We start from the raw sequence: 15,815 nt of genomic DNA, 5'->3' as shown, positions 1-15,815 counted from the left end.
AATTATTTTAAAATACCACTAAAACATTCACAAAAGCATTAAAAAGCATGCATGGTTATAAGTTGTGCCAGTACAAAAATGTCACTCAAAGGTATAGTTATACTACTAAAGGTAATATGAACAAGTTAAAAGTGACACTATTCAGTTTAGAAATGTAATTTTAAAAGTAATATTATTTTATTATTTTTCATTTTGTTATATATTCAATAACACAAGTTATTGCTTCACACCAACAGCTTTATTCATGATTCATCTTTTATTTTTCAAAGCTGAACTTTAACAACACAGAATTATGAGAATATTAACCATATTTCATCAATGAACATAGCCTACAAGTAAAATCACAGATAACACATTTTGCCAGTGGAAAAGAAATGGTGTAAATATAAAAATACAATTTTAAAAGAGTTAATGTACTTAATTAGAAAGACTATACAACAATATTCAGAGAACACATATCATCTCAAAACATAAAATGTTCTTCTTTATGGCGATGACTCTTCCCGCCTGCCTCATGATGGTCCAGCCGGTCGGCCAACAAAAAACACTTTGAGGTACTTATGAATAAATAAAATAGGATTCTTCATAAAATAAATAATCTTATATTGTAACATTATGATATAACCCTTAATGAATAAAACATGAAATACATACAATTAAATCAATTTAATTATTAGGGTTATGTAGCTACCAATAACTGCATAAAAATAAATAATATGAAAAAAATTATGTGACTATAAATATATCCTAATATAGCCCAAATGTGGCCCATCTGGGACCCACAAATAAACAATAATGGGCAGCCTAACTGGGTCCACAACTGTATCCAAGCTGGGCACACATTCAGCCCATCAAAGTCCCCACTCTGAGCCCATGCCCAGTTGACACCCACATAGCCCAGATAAATCCCATGCGGGAGAAAGACAATATCTATTAATAATTTTTTAAACCATTTTAACCATTTCTGAGCATTTTATGGATAGGAATTATTCACAACAATATTCTACAACAACATTACGTTATATATCAAGGTTTTAGTTGAAAACGTGTACAAATATTTATTCCGAAATCATAACATAACACGCGTCGCTATAGCAACTACAATTAGATTCATTTATGCTCGCCTGACGTCGCGTGCGCAAAAGCGCGAGCGCACACATTTATCTTATACATTGAATTTTTATATACTTTTTTATATTAACTTGTGAGATTTATTAATAAAGGCATAAATCAGTATATATCAGAGATGCTATAATGAGCTCTGGTTAAACTGAATTAGAGTTTATTAATCTTTTCAATAGTTTTGAACTCACGCACGCGAATTGCAGTTGCTATAGCGACGCGTGTTATGATCTGATCGATATCTGCTGGTTGAGAGACGAGGCGACTTCAGAGACTTCTGGAGAACATTTTCTGTGCTGAGATTGTGATTTTCGACGGAGTTCAGAGAAGAGACTTTTATTTTATGAGATCGGAGGATTTTTCTTTGAGTAGAGTTTTATTTTTGAAGGATTTCTGATTATTTCTGAGGAAAGACTTATTCTATTTTTCTCTTCTTATTTCAGATTTTTCTTTCTTTCTTTCTTTCTTTCTGTAATTAATTAATTGGTTAATTAATTACCTTTTGTTGTTTAATTTCTTGTTTTGATTGGAGTTTGGAGGAGTTTGTCAATGGCTCATTTGGGTGAAAGACGAGGTGAGTGTTTTAATTTAGTTTGTTTATTATTGGTATGTTATTATAGTACGATGTTGTTCATTGTGTTAATGAAGTGATGTGAAGAAATGTGTGCAGGTTAACTCATTTAATCACACATTTCTACCAGCTCACTGATCACATGTATTTTATTCCTTGTGTATGAAAATCAGTGAAATATGTGTTTAATTCTTTGACACAATTATAACGCTGGAGAATTATAGAGCTGCTCAAATGCAATTCAAGACAATTAAAATGTAAAGTAACCTAATTGGATGTGAGCAGTACCATTGGTGGTTGATTATTAATAAATGTTGCTAATAAAGGCTGTAAGTGTTTGATGTGTGTAATATTGCAGGCTCGGGCCGCTCCAGATCCAGGAGTGCTGCTGTCTCTCAGACGGATGATCAGGAGCTTGAGAGACGTGGCTCTGGTGACGGCGCTCAGGAACCGCTGCCAAACCCAAACCAGCCGCTGAGCCAAGAGCTGCCTGGATACATCGCACCTCTGCCTTCAGAGTTGGCCGTTTCTGTGTCCACAGATCAGCCTCACAGGAAGAGGAAGTGGCAGAGCGGCAGCCAGGAGGATGAGCATCCGTCTCCTTCATACAGAAGAGCTGCCAAACGCTCCCGCAGAGGTCAGATACACTCATATTAAACACCTGATTAAAGACTCACTCAATGATTAGTCACTGAAAATGTTCTTCAGCTGAATTACAGTAACGTTCTGTAACAGGTTTAGATGCTGCAGCATGTTTTCTGTTAAAGACGTTTCTTGTGATCTTGTGTGTTGCAGAAGCGTATGTGAAGGGCCCATTGCTGGGGCGAGGAGGATTTGGCTCTGTGTATGCTGGGACCCGCAGGTCTGATGGACTGCCAGTGAGACATTTTCTTACCTCCTGCAGTTAAACAGCTTTTAGAAATGTTGATGTCAGTAAATGTCCCTCATGGGTGATAATTAGGCAGCGTGGTTTACTGTGCTTCATCTGTCTACAGGTTGCCATCAAGTACGTCTCTAAACGAGGAACACAGAGACTGAGAGTTGTGAGTTGAGAGTGAATCTGTTGCTCTGTTTGGTCTGATTCAGCGCTGGATATAACGGAGCGTTTGTCCTGCAGGAAGGTCAGGGTCGGCTGCCGCTGGAGGTGGCGTTGATGACCCTGGTCAATTCGGCTCCTGCCTGCCCCAACGTCCTGCAGCTGCTGGAGTGGTTTGACCGTCCCAGACGCTACACCATGATCCTGGAGCGCCCGCTTCCTTGCCAAGATCTGGAGAGTTTCTGTGAGGAGAACGGACGCCTGGAGGAGAGTCTGGCCAAGAAAGTGCTGCTGCAGCTGATCACGGCGCTGAAACACTGCGAGAGCCGTGGAGTCCTGCACCGGGACGTCAAACCAGAGAACCTGCTGATCTCCACAGACTCACATGACATCAAGCTGCTGGACTTCGGCTGTGGAGATCTGCTGAAAGACTCGGCCTACAAACACTTTGCAGGTTGGTTTGATCTCCCTGCAGTGATCTGTGTTTGTTTGTGGACTTTTGATGATCGAGCGAAGGGAATCTGTTTGGACTGGGGCCTCTTCAGATGATGTTTGTGGTCTTGTTGGGTCTCTCAGGCACTCTTCAGTACGCCCCTCCTGAGTGGTTTCGGCATCACCGTTATCATGCGGGACCGGCTACGGTTTGGTCAGTGGGGGTGACGCTCTACAACATCCTGTGCAGCTGTTTCCCCTTCAGAGGCGCATTGAGGGTCACCTCCAAAAGCAGACTGCTCTTTCCTAGAGAGCTGTCGACAGGCAAGAGACAGAAATCAGGTCCAGATCCAGGTGAAGCGTGTGGTTTTGTGTTCCTGAACACTGTGTTGTGTGTAACAGAGTGCCGTCAGCTGATTCGCTGGTGCCTCAGTGCAGCGGCATCAGATCGGCCCAGTTTAGACGACATTGAGCGCCACCCCTGGTTACACTGAGCAGGTGGCCAGTGACACACACTTATCTGACTCACAGCAGTCATGGCTGGATTGTCTTGTTAGGATCAGACTAGATAAATGCTTCTGATTGTTTGTATAGGGTGAGCAGGAGTGACACAGGAAGTGCAGAGAACAGCTTCCTGATCACCTACAGAAAGAGCAGAGGATCATGGACTAATGGCCGCCACACAATGATGGGTTTTGATCCTCTGCTCCAGTCTGTGAGGGGCTCTGTGTGGATGCTGGAAGAGTCTGAACACACAGCAGCTGAAACCTCAGCCCGACGGGCCACAGATCAATATGTGTAGTTTCTCCACAAATACAGTCGAGAGAAGGGAGAAAAGTGTCAAGAAGCAGAACAGGATCAGAAAGAGTCTGGGGCAGAGTGTTAACTAGCATAATGTATTCATGGAAAAAAGTCCACTTGGTGTTAGACAGAATTTAAGTCACCAAAAAATTAAGTAGTAATTCAAGTAGTCCCCACAATGTTTACGGAATAGAAATGTTGAAATTTTACACATTCAAAAGCAATGAATATAATTAAATCAAATTGTGACAAAATGTTAAAGAATGACTTTGCTTTGGCTCATTTTAACAAAGTAACATAAACAAGCAGGAAGCTTACTCAATTAGGCCCTAGTCTCTGCTTTTTATTATTTTCATTTTTAGCTTAGTAACTTTAACTTCTGCTTTAAAATAATTTTTGTTTTAAGATTACAATGTGATTTGTGATTTTAACCCTTTTTTGCACATAATACATGCTTACATTCACTTTATTTGTTTATAAAAAAAAATTCAGAAAGAGTTTTTCATAAAGTGTACTCGACTTTTTATTTTATTTTTTAAAATGTCATAAAAAAATAGCAAAACCTAACTAAACAGTTACATAAAACAGTACACTGTTTACCCCCCGCCCCCCTCGACCGCCCGCCACACTGATGGTACTTAAAACAAATTTCCAAGGTTGGCAGGTCGGCATTTGTACTCTTTTAGGTACATTCGTGTAACTTGATTTTTCTGTGTGTATTTTTGTTTTAATTTCATATTTTAAATAGTTTTGTATATATATTATTTTTTTTGTTATTATTCAGCTACCATCAGAGCTGCTCAGACATTCTTCTAGATGTTGTCTATAAAGAAGGAGAAGGAGGCTTTCTCACTCTGTCACTAGTGTGCAGAAAGTTTTATGGTATCAGTTTTCAAAGAAGAGCTCACTTTACCTGGCTGGACATTATGAATATTTACAATTTTATTAACTGAACAAGTTTTTTTAAGATATTTAGAAAGTTTATTACAGAGTTTTTATTTATTTATTTTCGTAGGAATCGTTGACTGGAAGTCTGTCGGTCCAGATGTGAGGTGTGATGGCTGCAGATGCATCTACAAAAACACCACTGGATACTGTGGCCATGAAACGAAGGGGGTCTTCACAGCGTTCTGTTCAGACGAAGAGCTTGCTGGCTTCTGTTCTATAGACTGCTACTTCCGCATAAATGGATGAATGAATGAATGAGTGGTTTATTTATTTTATTTGACTTGAATTGGCAACTGAAACTAAAATCTAAATAAATGTTTTAGTGGATAAAGCTGTGTCTGTTTGCTTTGATAAAAAGGTTAAGCATTATTCTTTGATAAAGCTTTGTCTGTTTGCTAAATTGGTTCATGTCACTTGACAGAGGTTAACTAAACTCTTATGACAATTTTTTTGTTTTGTCAACTATATATTTTTCTCTATCAGGCAGAAGGCCTCCAGAATTCTTAAAATAATTTGCAGATTTCCTCCCAGACCTTCTGGTTACAGTTGATAAGTTGCTAATCATGGGAGATTTTAATATTCACGTTGACAATTCAAATGATGCATTAGGACTTGCATTTACTGACCTAATAAACTCTTTTGGAGTCAAGCAAAATGTCACCGAGAAAAACTAACTTGGAAGTTTTTAGATTTGCATGGAAAAACAGTATGTCCAGCTATAGACAGGCTCTAAAAACTGCTGGGGCAGAGCATATACACAAACTCATTGAAAATAACCAAAACAATCCAAGGTTTTTATTTAACACAGTGGATAAATTAACAAATTACCAGATGACACCTGATTCAAATATTCCATCAACGTTTAATAGTAATGACTTTATGAATTTCTTCACTGATAAAATAGATAACATTTGAAATACAATAGCGAATGTAAATTCTACAGCCTCTAACACTTCAGTTTCATCCAACGCACCCAAAGATAAACTGCAGTGCCTACAAATATAGGACAAGAAGAGCTAAATAAAATTATCACTGTAACTAAACCAACAACATGTTTATTAGATCCTGTACCCACTAAATTACTGAAAGAGTTGTTACCTGTAGCTGAAGAACCGCTTCTCAATATCATTTACTCATCCTTATCTTTAGGTCACGTCCCAAAACCATTCAAGCTGGCGGTTATTAAGCCTCTTATTAAGAAACCAAAATTAGATCTTAGTGAACCGGCAAATTATAGGCCTATTTCAAATCTTCCATTTATGTCTAAAATTTTAGAAAAAGTTGTATCTGCTCAATTGAACTCCTTCCTGCAAAAAAAAATTATCTGTATGAAGAATTTCAGTCAGGTTTCAGCCCCCACCATAGCACCGAAACTGCACTTGTTAAAATAACAAATGACCTGCTTCTTGCGACAGATCAAGGCTGCATCTCATTGCTAGTTTTACTTGATCTTAGTGCTACATTCAACACCATAGATCATGACATACTCATAGATCAATTACTAATCTATAGAGGCATTCAAGGGCAGGATCTAAGATGGTTTAGATCCTACCTGTCCGATATCTACCATTTTGTTTATTTAAATGGGGAATCATCTCATTTATCACCAGTAAAATGTGGAGTGCCACAAGGATCCGTCCTAGGTCCACTTATATTTTCAATATACATGTTGCCCCTTTGTAATATTATTAGAAAATACGGAATTAGCTTCCACTGTTATGCTGATGATACTCAGCTATATATCTCAACGAGACCAGATTCAACTTCTAAATTATCTAATATAACAGAGTGTGTTAAAAATTTAAAAGATTGGATGACCAATAATTTTATCCTATTAAATTTGGATAAGACAGAGATATTAAATATTGCAACAAAAAAATGTACACAGAATCTTGTAATTACAATCTGCAACTAGACGGATGTACTGTTACTACCTCTACAGTCAAAAATCTGGGTGTTATATTAGAAAGCAACTTGTCTTTTGAAAATCATATTTCCCATGTTACAAAAATTGCATTCGTCCATCTTAGAAACATTGCCAAGCTATGAAACATGTTATCGGTTTCTGAAGCAGAAAAGCTAGTTCATACATTCATGACCTCTAGACTGGACTATTGTAATGCACTTCTAGGTGGTTGTCCTGCTTCTTCAATAAACAAGCTACAGGTAGTCCAAAATTCAGCAGCTAGAGTCTTTACCAGGTCAAGAAAATATGATCATATTACCCCAGTTTTATAGTCTCTGCACTGGCTACCTATTGAGTTCCATATCAGTTACAAATGATCATGACTTACCTATAAGGCCCTAAATGGTTTAGCTCCTGCGTACCTAACTAGCCTTATACCACGTTATAATTCGTCACGCTCCCTAAGGTCATAAAACGCTGGACTTTCGGTAGTTCCTAGGATAGCAAAGTCCACTAAAGGAGGTAGAGCTTTTACATATTTGGCTACCAAACTCTGGAATAGCCTTCCTGATAATGTTCGGGGTTCAGACACACTCTCTCTGTTTAAATCTATATATTAAAAATGCATCTCTTTCGCCAAGCATTCGAATAATGCAGCTCTTAAATTGTGAGTGTAGTTGCATCTGATCAAATGCGCATTCTTATTCTTTAGCTTGGGTTAAACTAATTAATTTTACTTTGTTGGAACAGCAGCTATGCTAATGATGTCTCTATTTGATGCTGACCCTGATGCTTATCCTGAATCAACAAACAGAATTAACAAATATTGCTACAAGTGTGACTGCATCATAATAATTGCTGTTAATAATATTCACCATCTGGCTGACTACGTCTTGTATTAATTTTCATGCGCGCACAAACTGACAGTCACCACTTATAAGCTACCACTAAATATTGTAGAAACGTTATTTCCTTTAAAGTTGCTTTGTAATGATTTGTATTGTACAAAGCACAAAAAAATAAATAATTTAATTTAATTGAAAAGGCCCCCACCTTTCATTTCACCAATGAGAAACCTTTTAGCATGTTGCCTTACTTTTGTTTCACCAATGACAAACCTTTTGGCATGTTCCCCACCTTTCGTTTGACTAATGAGAAACCTTTTGGCCCTTTACCCGCCTTTCGTTTGACTAATGAGAAACCTTTTGGCATGTTCCCCGCCTTTCGTTTCACCAATGAGAAACCTTTTGGCACGTTCCCCGCCTTTCGTTTCACCAATGAGAAACCTTTTGGCACGTTCCCCGCCTTTCGTTTCACCAATGAGAAACCTTTCGGCACGTTCCCCGCCTTGCGTTTCACCAATGAGAAGCATTTTGCCGTGTTCCCCGCCTTTCGTTTCACCAATGAGAAACCTTTTGGCGTGTTCCCCGCCTTTCGTTTGACTAATGAGAAACCTTTCGACATGTTCCCCGCCTTTCGTTTCACCAATGAGAAACCTTTTGGCATGTTCCCCGCCTTTCGTTTGACTAATGAGAAACCTTTTGGCGTGTTCCCCGCCTTTCGTTTGACTAATGAGAAACCTTTTGGCGTGTTCCCCGCCTTTCGTTTCACCAATGAGAAACCTTTTGGCATGTTCCCCGCCTTTCGTTTCACCAATGAGAAACCTTTCGGCACGTTCCCCACCTTTCGTTTCACCAATGAGAAGCATTTTAGCGTGTTCCCCCGCCTTTCGTTTCACCAATGAGAAACCTTTCGGCACGTTCCCCGCCTTTCGTTTCACCAATGAGAAACCTTTTGGCGTGTGCCCCGCTTTTCGTTTGACTAATGAGAAACCTTTCGACATGTTCCCCGCCTTTCGTTTCACCAATGAGAAACCTTTTGGCGTGTTCCCCGCCTTTCGCTTGACTAATGAGAAACCTTTTGGCATGTTCCCCGCCTTTCGTTTCATCAATGAGAAACCTTTTGGCGTGTTCTCCGCCTTTCGTTTCACCAATGAGAAACCTTTTGGCGTGTTTCCCGCCTTTCGTTTGACTAATGAGAAACCTTTCGGCACGTTCCCCGCCTTTCGTTTCACCAATGAGAAACCTTTTGGCGTGTTCCCCGCCTTTCGTTTGACTAATGAGAAACCTTTCGACATGTTCCCCGCCTTTCGTTTCATCAATGAGAAACCTTTTGGCGTGTTCTCCGCCTTTCGTTTCACCAATGAGAAACCTTTTGGCATGTTCCCCGCCTTTTGGCATGCCCATTGCTCCTACCTGCATGTAGCTTTTAAATGGTTTTGACTAGGTCCTGAGCTGTGTTTAACAAGAGATTATAAATAATCATACTCTTAAAAGCTATAACCACAAATAAGTAAATATATTAAACTTGTTCTTATGAATATTCATGAGATGATCCAACATATTATAAGTTGTATCATAATGCAGTCCTTATAATGCTTTAAGGATACCCTTATAATGTATAATATGGGCTTCATAGAAAGTGTTGATACAAAAATACTTGAACAGAACAGAATGAAATGGTATTATTCCAGGGCCTGAACAATTAAATCAATTTAATTATTAGGGTTATGTAGCTACCCATAACTGCATAAAAATAAATAATGTGAAAAATATTATGTAACTATAAATATATCCTAATATAGCCCAAATGTGGCCCATCTGGGACCCACAAATAAACAATAGTGGGCAGCCTAACTGGGTTCCACAACTGTATCCAAGCTGGACACACATTCAGCCCATCAAAGTCCCCACTCTGAGCCCATGCCCAGTTGACACCCACATAGCCCAGATAAATCCCATGCGGGACCCACATGGACATGTTGGCTGGGAGAAAGACAATATATATTAATAATTTTTTTTTAACCATTTCTGAGCACTTTATGGTTAGGAATTATTCACAACAATATTCTACAACAACATTACGTTATATATCAAGGTTTTAGTTGAAAACGTGTACAAATATTTATGCCGAAATCATAACATAACACGCGTCGCTATAGCAACTACAATTAGATTCACTTATGCTCGCCTGACGTCGCGTGCGCAAAAGCGCGAGCGCACACATTTATCTTATACATTGAATTTTTATATACTTTTTTATATTAACTTGTGAGATTTATTAATAAAGGCATAAATCAGTATATATCAGAGATGCTATAATGAGCTCTGGTTAAACTGAATTAGAGTTTATTAATCTTTTCAATAGTTTTGAACTCACGCACGCGAATTGTAGTTGCTATAGCGACGCGTGTTATGATCTGATCGATATCTGCTGGTTGAGAGACGAGGCGACTTCAGAGACTTCTGGAGAACATTTTCTGTGCTGAGATTGTGATTTTCGACGGAGTTCAGAGAAGAGACTTTTATTTTAGGAGATCGGAGGATTTTTCTTTGAGTAGAGTTTTATTTTTGAAGGATTTCTGATTATTTCTGAGGAAAGACTTATTCTATTTTTCTCTTCTTATTTCAGATTTTTCTTTCTTTCTTTCTTTCTTTCTTTCTTTCTGTAATTAATTGATTAATTAATTACCTTTTTGTTGATTAATTTCTTGTTTTGATTGGAGTTTGGAGGAGTTTGTCAATGGCTCACTTGGGTGAAAGACGAGGTGAGTGTTTTAATTTAGTTTGTTTATTATTGGTATGTTATTATAGTACGATGTTGTTCATTGTGTTAATGAAGTGATGTGAAGAAATGTGTGCAGGTTAACTCATTTAATCACACATTTATACCAGCTCACTGATCACATGTATTTTATTCCTTGTGTATGAAAATCAGTAAAATATGTGTTTAATTCTTTGACACAATTATAACGCTGGAAAATTATAGAGCTGCTCAAATGCAATTCAAGACAATTAAAATGTAAAGTAACCTAATTGGATGTGAGCAGTACCATTGGTGGTTGATTATTAATAAATGTTGCTAATAAAGGCTGTAAGTGTTTGATGTGTGTAATATTGCAGGCTCGGGCCGCTCCAGATCCAGGAGTGCTGCTGTCTCTCAGACGGATGATCAGGAGCTTGAGAGACGTGGCTCTGGTGACGGCGCTCAGGAACCGCTGCCAAACCCAAACCAGCCGCTGAGCCAAGAGCTGCCTGGATACATCGCACCTCTGCCTTCAGAGTTGGCCGTTTCTGTGTCCACAGATCAGCCTCACAGGAAGAGGAAGTGGCAGAGCGGCAGTCAGGAGGATGAGCATCCGTCTCCTTCATACAGAAGAGCTGCCGCAGAGGTCAGATACACTCATATTAAACACCTGATTAAAGACTCACTCAATGATTAGTCACTGAAAATGTTCTTCAGCTGAATTACAGTAACGTTCTGTAACAGGTTTAGATGCTGCAGCATGTTTTCTGTTAAAGACGTTTCTTGTGATCTTGTGTGTTGCAGAAGCGTATGTGAAGGGCCCATTGCTGGGGCGAGGAGGATTCGGCTCTGTGTATGCTGGGACCCGCAGGTCTGATGGACTGCCAGTGAGACATTTTCTTACCTCCTGCAGTTAAACAGCTTTTAGAAATGTTGATGTCAGTAAATGTCCCTCGTGGGTGATAATTAGGCAGCGTGGTTTACTGTGCTTCATCTGTCTACAGGTTGCCATCAAGTACGTCTCTAAACGAGGAACACAGAGACTGAGAGTTGTGAGTTGAGAGTGAATCTGTTGCTCTGTTTGGTCTGATTCAGCGCTGGATATAACGGAGCGTTTGTCCTGCAGGAAGGTCAGGGTCGGCTGCCGCTGGAGGTGGCGTTGATGACCCTGGTCAATTCGGCTCCTGCCTGCCCCAACGTCCTGAAGCTGCTGGAGTGGTTTGACCGTCCCAGACGCTACACCATGATCCTGGAGCGCCCGCTTCCTTGCCAAGATCTGGAGAGTTTCTGTGAGGAGAACGGACGCCTGGAGGAGAGTCTGGCCAAGAAAGTGCTGCTGCAGCTGATCACGGCGCTGAAACACTGCGAGAGCCGTGGAGTCCTGCACCGGGACGTCAAACCAGAGAACCTGCTGATCTCCACAGACTCACATGACATCAAGCTGCTGGACTTCGGCTGTGGAGATCTGCTGAAAGACTCGGCCTACAAACACTTTGCAGGTTGGTTTGATCTCCCTGCAGTGATCTGTGTTTGTTTGTGGACTTTTGATGATCGAGCGAAGGGAATCTGTTTGGACTGGGGCCTCTTCAGATGATGTCTGTGGTCTTGTTGGGTCTCTCAGGCACTCTTCAGTACGCCCCTCCTGAGTGGTTTCGGCATCACCGTTATCATGCGGGACCGGCTACGGTTTGGTCAGTGGGGGTGACGCTCTACAACATCCTGTGCAGCTGTTTCCCCTTCAGAGGCGCATTGAGGGTCACCTCCAAAAGCAGACTGCTCTTTCCTAGAGAGCTGTCGACAGGCAAGAGACAGAAATCAGGTCCAGATCCAGGTGAAGCGTGTGGTTTTGTGTTCCTGAACACTGTGTTGTGTGTAACAGAGTGCCGTCAGCTGATTCGCTGGTGCCTCAGTGCAGCGGCATCAGATCGGCCCAGTTTAGACGACATTGAGCGCCACCCCTGGTTACACTGAGCAGGTGGCCAGTGACACACACTTATCTGACTCACAGCAGTCATGGCTGGATTGTCTTGTTAGGATCAGACTAGATAAATGCTTCTGATTGTTTGTATAGGGTGAGCAGGAGTGACACAGGAAGTGCAGAGAACAGCTTCCTGATCACCTACAGAAAGAGCAGAGGATCATGGACTAATGGCCGCCACACAATGAAGGGTTTTGATCCTCTGCTCCAGTCTGTGAGGGGCTCTGTGTGGATGCCGGAGGAGTCTGAACACACAGCAGCTGAAACCTCAGCCCGACGGGCCACAGATCAATATGTGTAGTTTCTCCACAAATACAGTCGAGAGAAGGGAGAAAAGTGTCAAGAAGCAGAACAGGATCAGAAAGAGTCTGGGGCAGAGTGTTAACTAGCATAATGTATTCATGGAAAAAAGTCCACTTGGTGTTAGACAGAATTTAAGTCACCAAAAAATTAAGTAGTAATTCAAGTAGTCCCCACAATGTTTACGAAACAGAAATGTTGAAATTGTACACATTCAAAAGCAATGAATATAATTAAATCAAATTGTGACAAAATGTTAAAGAATGACTTTGCTTTGGCTCATTTTAACAAAGTAACATAAACAAGCAGGAAGCTTACTCCATTAGGCCATAGTCTCTGCTTTTTATTATTTTCAGTTTTAGCTTAGTAACTTTAAATTCTGCTTTAAAATAATTTTTGTTTTAAGATTACAATGTGATTTGTGATTTTAACCCTTTTTTTGCACATAATACATGCTTACATTCACTTTATTTGTTTATAAAAAAAAATTCAGAAAGAGTTTTTCATAAAGTGTACTCGACTTTCTATTTTATTTTTTAAAGTGTCATAAAAAAATAGCAAAACCTAACTAAACAGTTACATAAAACAGTAAACTGTTTACCCCCCGCCCCCCTCGACCGCCCGCCACACTGATGGTACTTAAAACAAATTTCCAAGGTTGGCAGGTCGGCATTTGTACTCTTTTAGGTACATTCGTGTAACTTGATTTTTCGGTGTGTATTTTTGTTTTAATTTCATATTTTAAATAGTTTTGTATATATATTATTTTTTTTGTTAATATTCAGCTACCATCAGAGCTGCTCAGACATTCTTCTAGATGTTGTCTATAAAGAAGGAGAAGGAGGCTTTCTCACTCTGTCACTAGTGTGCAGAAAGTTTTATGGCATCAGTTTTCAAAGAAGAGCTCACTTTACCTGGCTGGACATTATGTATATTTACACTTTTATTAACTGAACAAGTTTTTTTAAGATATTTAGAAAGTTTATTACATTACAGAGATTTTATTTATTTATTTTGGTAGGAATCGTTGACTGGAAGTCTGTCGGTCCAGATGTGAGGTGTGATGGCTGCAGATGCATCTACAAAAACACCACTGGATACTGTGGCCATGAAACGAAGGGGGTCTTCACAGCGTTCTGTTCAGACGAAGAGCTTGCTGGCTTCTGTTCTATAGACTGCTACTTCCGCATAAATGAATGAATGAATGAATGAGTGGTTTATTTATTTATTTATTTTATTTGACTTGAATTGGCAACTGAAACTAAAATCTAAATAAATGTTTTAGTGGATAAAGCTGTGTCTGTTTGCTTTGATAAAAAGGTTAAGCATTATTCTTTGATAAAGCTTTGTCTGTTTGCTAAATTGGTTCATGTCACTTGACAGAGGTTAACTAAACTCTTATGACAATTTTTTTGTTTTGTCAACTATATATTTTTCTCTATCAGGCAGAAGGCCTCCAGAATTCTTAAAAGAATTTGCAGATTTCCTCTCAGACCTTCTGGTTACAGTTGATAAGTTGCTAATCATGGGAGATTTTAATATTCACATTGACAATTCAAATGATGCATTAGGACTTGCGTTTACTGACCTAATAAACTCTTTTGGAGTCAAGCAAAATGTCACCGAGCCCACTCATCGTTTTAATCATCGCTAGATTTAATTATATCGCATGGAATCGATCTTACTGATATAGAAATCGTACCTCAATGTGATAATACTACAGACCATGTCCTTGTATTGTGCATGCTGCGTATCACTGATATTAACTATAGGTCTACACATGAACTAGATGAAATGACTGACAACATGGGCACTATTTTCTCTAATACATTACAAGCTTTTGCCCCCATCAAATTGAAAAAGGTTAGAGAAAAATGTACTGTGCCATGGTATAACAGTAATACTCACTCTCTCAAGAAAGAAACTCGTAGTCTTGAACACAAATGGAGAAAAACTAACTCGGAAGTTTTTAGAATTGCATGGAAAAACAGTATGTCCAGCTATAGACAGGCTCTAAAAACTGCTGGGGCAGAGCATATACACAAACTCATTGAAAATAACCAAAACAATCCAAGGTTTTTATTTAACAGAGTGGATAAATTAACAAATTACCAGATGACACCTGATTCAAATATTCCATCAACGTTTAATAGTAATGACTTTATGAATTTCTTCACTGATAAAATAGATAACATTTGAAATACAATAGCGAATGTAAATTCTACAGCCTCTAACACTTCAGTTTCATCCAACGCACCCAAAGATAAACTGCAGTGCCTACAAATATAGGACAAGAAGAGCTAAATAAACTTATCACTGTAACTAAACCAATGTTGCCCCCTTGGACAATGACAACGACAGCTTTTCTTTTTTTGTAGATTTATTTGCCCCGGTTGTTTTTTCCTCTTTTGTTTTCTGTGACAGATTCTGGGGCTGAAAAGTTTTTACATGAACAAAACGTGTTACCCCTCCTTCTTCTCACAGCGCCCCCAACAGTACATCATTTATGAAACTTTTAACATTTATCCTCTACATTATATTAGTAAGAAATATCTACAATAAACACAGACATTAAACAAATTAAATAATTATTTGTGGTCCTTACACCCTCCCCCACTAAAAAAAATAAAATGTTACAAAACATTTTTTATTTACTATCTCTGGGTATATACTGAAAATGTAAGTTTCAATTACAGTGTAATGTACATGCTTTTTCAGCTTAACAATATAGTTTACTTCCATACAACTGTCACATAATAACAATGATCTAAACTTTTAGATTTATTGCATGTTGAGAGATGTCTTGTCTTTAGGCTCGCTGGTGGGCCCCCCAGAACATCCTGCAATGACAAGTGGACACAACCATCTACACCTCCACAATGTATTAACACATTTCAAATGTCACCTAAGTATTGCATTAATCTCTTAGCGTTTCATCCAGCCTATCAAATATACCTTTAGCTGACCAACCTATAACTCTGCTTTAAAGCATTATTGTGATTGTAAACTTACAAAACCCTAAACTGTATATAACTCACTTAACAAAATTATTACTTTGAACATAAATTTTTTCCAACTCTCACTAGTGTTACTTAGTATGAAGGATACAAATTCAGGTGATCGATGCTCAGCTGGG

At 39.1% G+C, this 15,815-nt stretch overlaps 2 protein-coding genes across 2 annotated transcripts; both read left to right on the top strand.

The window, feature by feature from the left end:
• Positions 1–2,055: 2,055 nt before the first annotated feature.
• Positions 2,056–12,551, top strand: LOC127964424 (serine/threonine-protein kinase pim-3-like). The gene is made up of 5 exons (XM_052564648.1): positions 2,056–2,330; positions 11,206–11,288; positions 11,406–11,453; positions 11,528–11,900; positions 12,023–12,551. The coding sequence occupies exons 4-5, from the start codon at positions 11,564–11,566 to the stop codon at positions 12,370–12,372; spliced, it is 687 nt and encodes a 228-aa protein (XP_052420608.1). The 5' UTR covers positions 2,056–2,330; positions 11,206–11,288; positions 11,406–11,453; positions 11,528–11,563; the 3' UTR covers positions 12,373–12,551.
• On the top strand, positions 2,728–3,399 carry LOC127964426 (serine/threonine-protein kinase pim-3-like). The gene has a single exon (XM_052564651.1). It carries the CDS (start codon positions 2,847–2,849, stop codon positions 3,276–3,278), a length of 432 nt encoding a protein of 143 aa, XP_052420611.1. The 5' UTR covers positions 2,728–2,846; the 3' UTR covers positions 3,279–3,399.
• Positions 12,552–15,815: the final 3,264 nt, after the last annotated feature.

Source organism: Carassius gibelio, chromosome B9 (genome assembly GCF_023724105.1).
Source record: "Carassius gibelio isolate Cgi1373 ecotype wild population from Czech Republic chromosome B9, carGib1.2-hapl.c, whole genome shotgun sequence".
Classification (NCBI taxonomy): Eukaryota; Metazoa; Chordata; class Actinopteri; order Cypriniformes; family Cyprinidae; genus Carassius; species Carassius gibelio.
The sequence above is the reverse complement of the archived record's forward strand: the minus strand, read 5'-3'. Positions and strand labels throughout refer to the sequence as shown.

Bases quoted from the DNA above. Each gene is read 5' to 3' on its own strand.
- LOC127964426 (XM_052564651.1), top strand. From the start codon at position 2,847: ATGACCCTGGTCAATTCGGCTCCTGCCTGCCCCAACGTCCTGCAGCTG.
- LOC127964424 (XM_052564648.1), top strand. From the start codon at position 11,564: ATGACCCTGGTCAATTCGGCTCCTGCCTGCCCCAACGTCCTGAAGCTG. The intron at 11,901-12,022 runs GTTGGTTTGATC...TGGGTCTCTCAG, and splicing joins GGCCTACAAACACTTTGCAG to GCACTCTTCAGTACGCCCCT.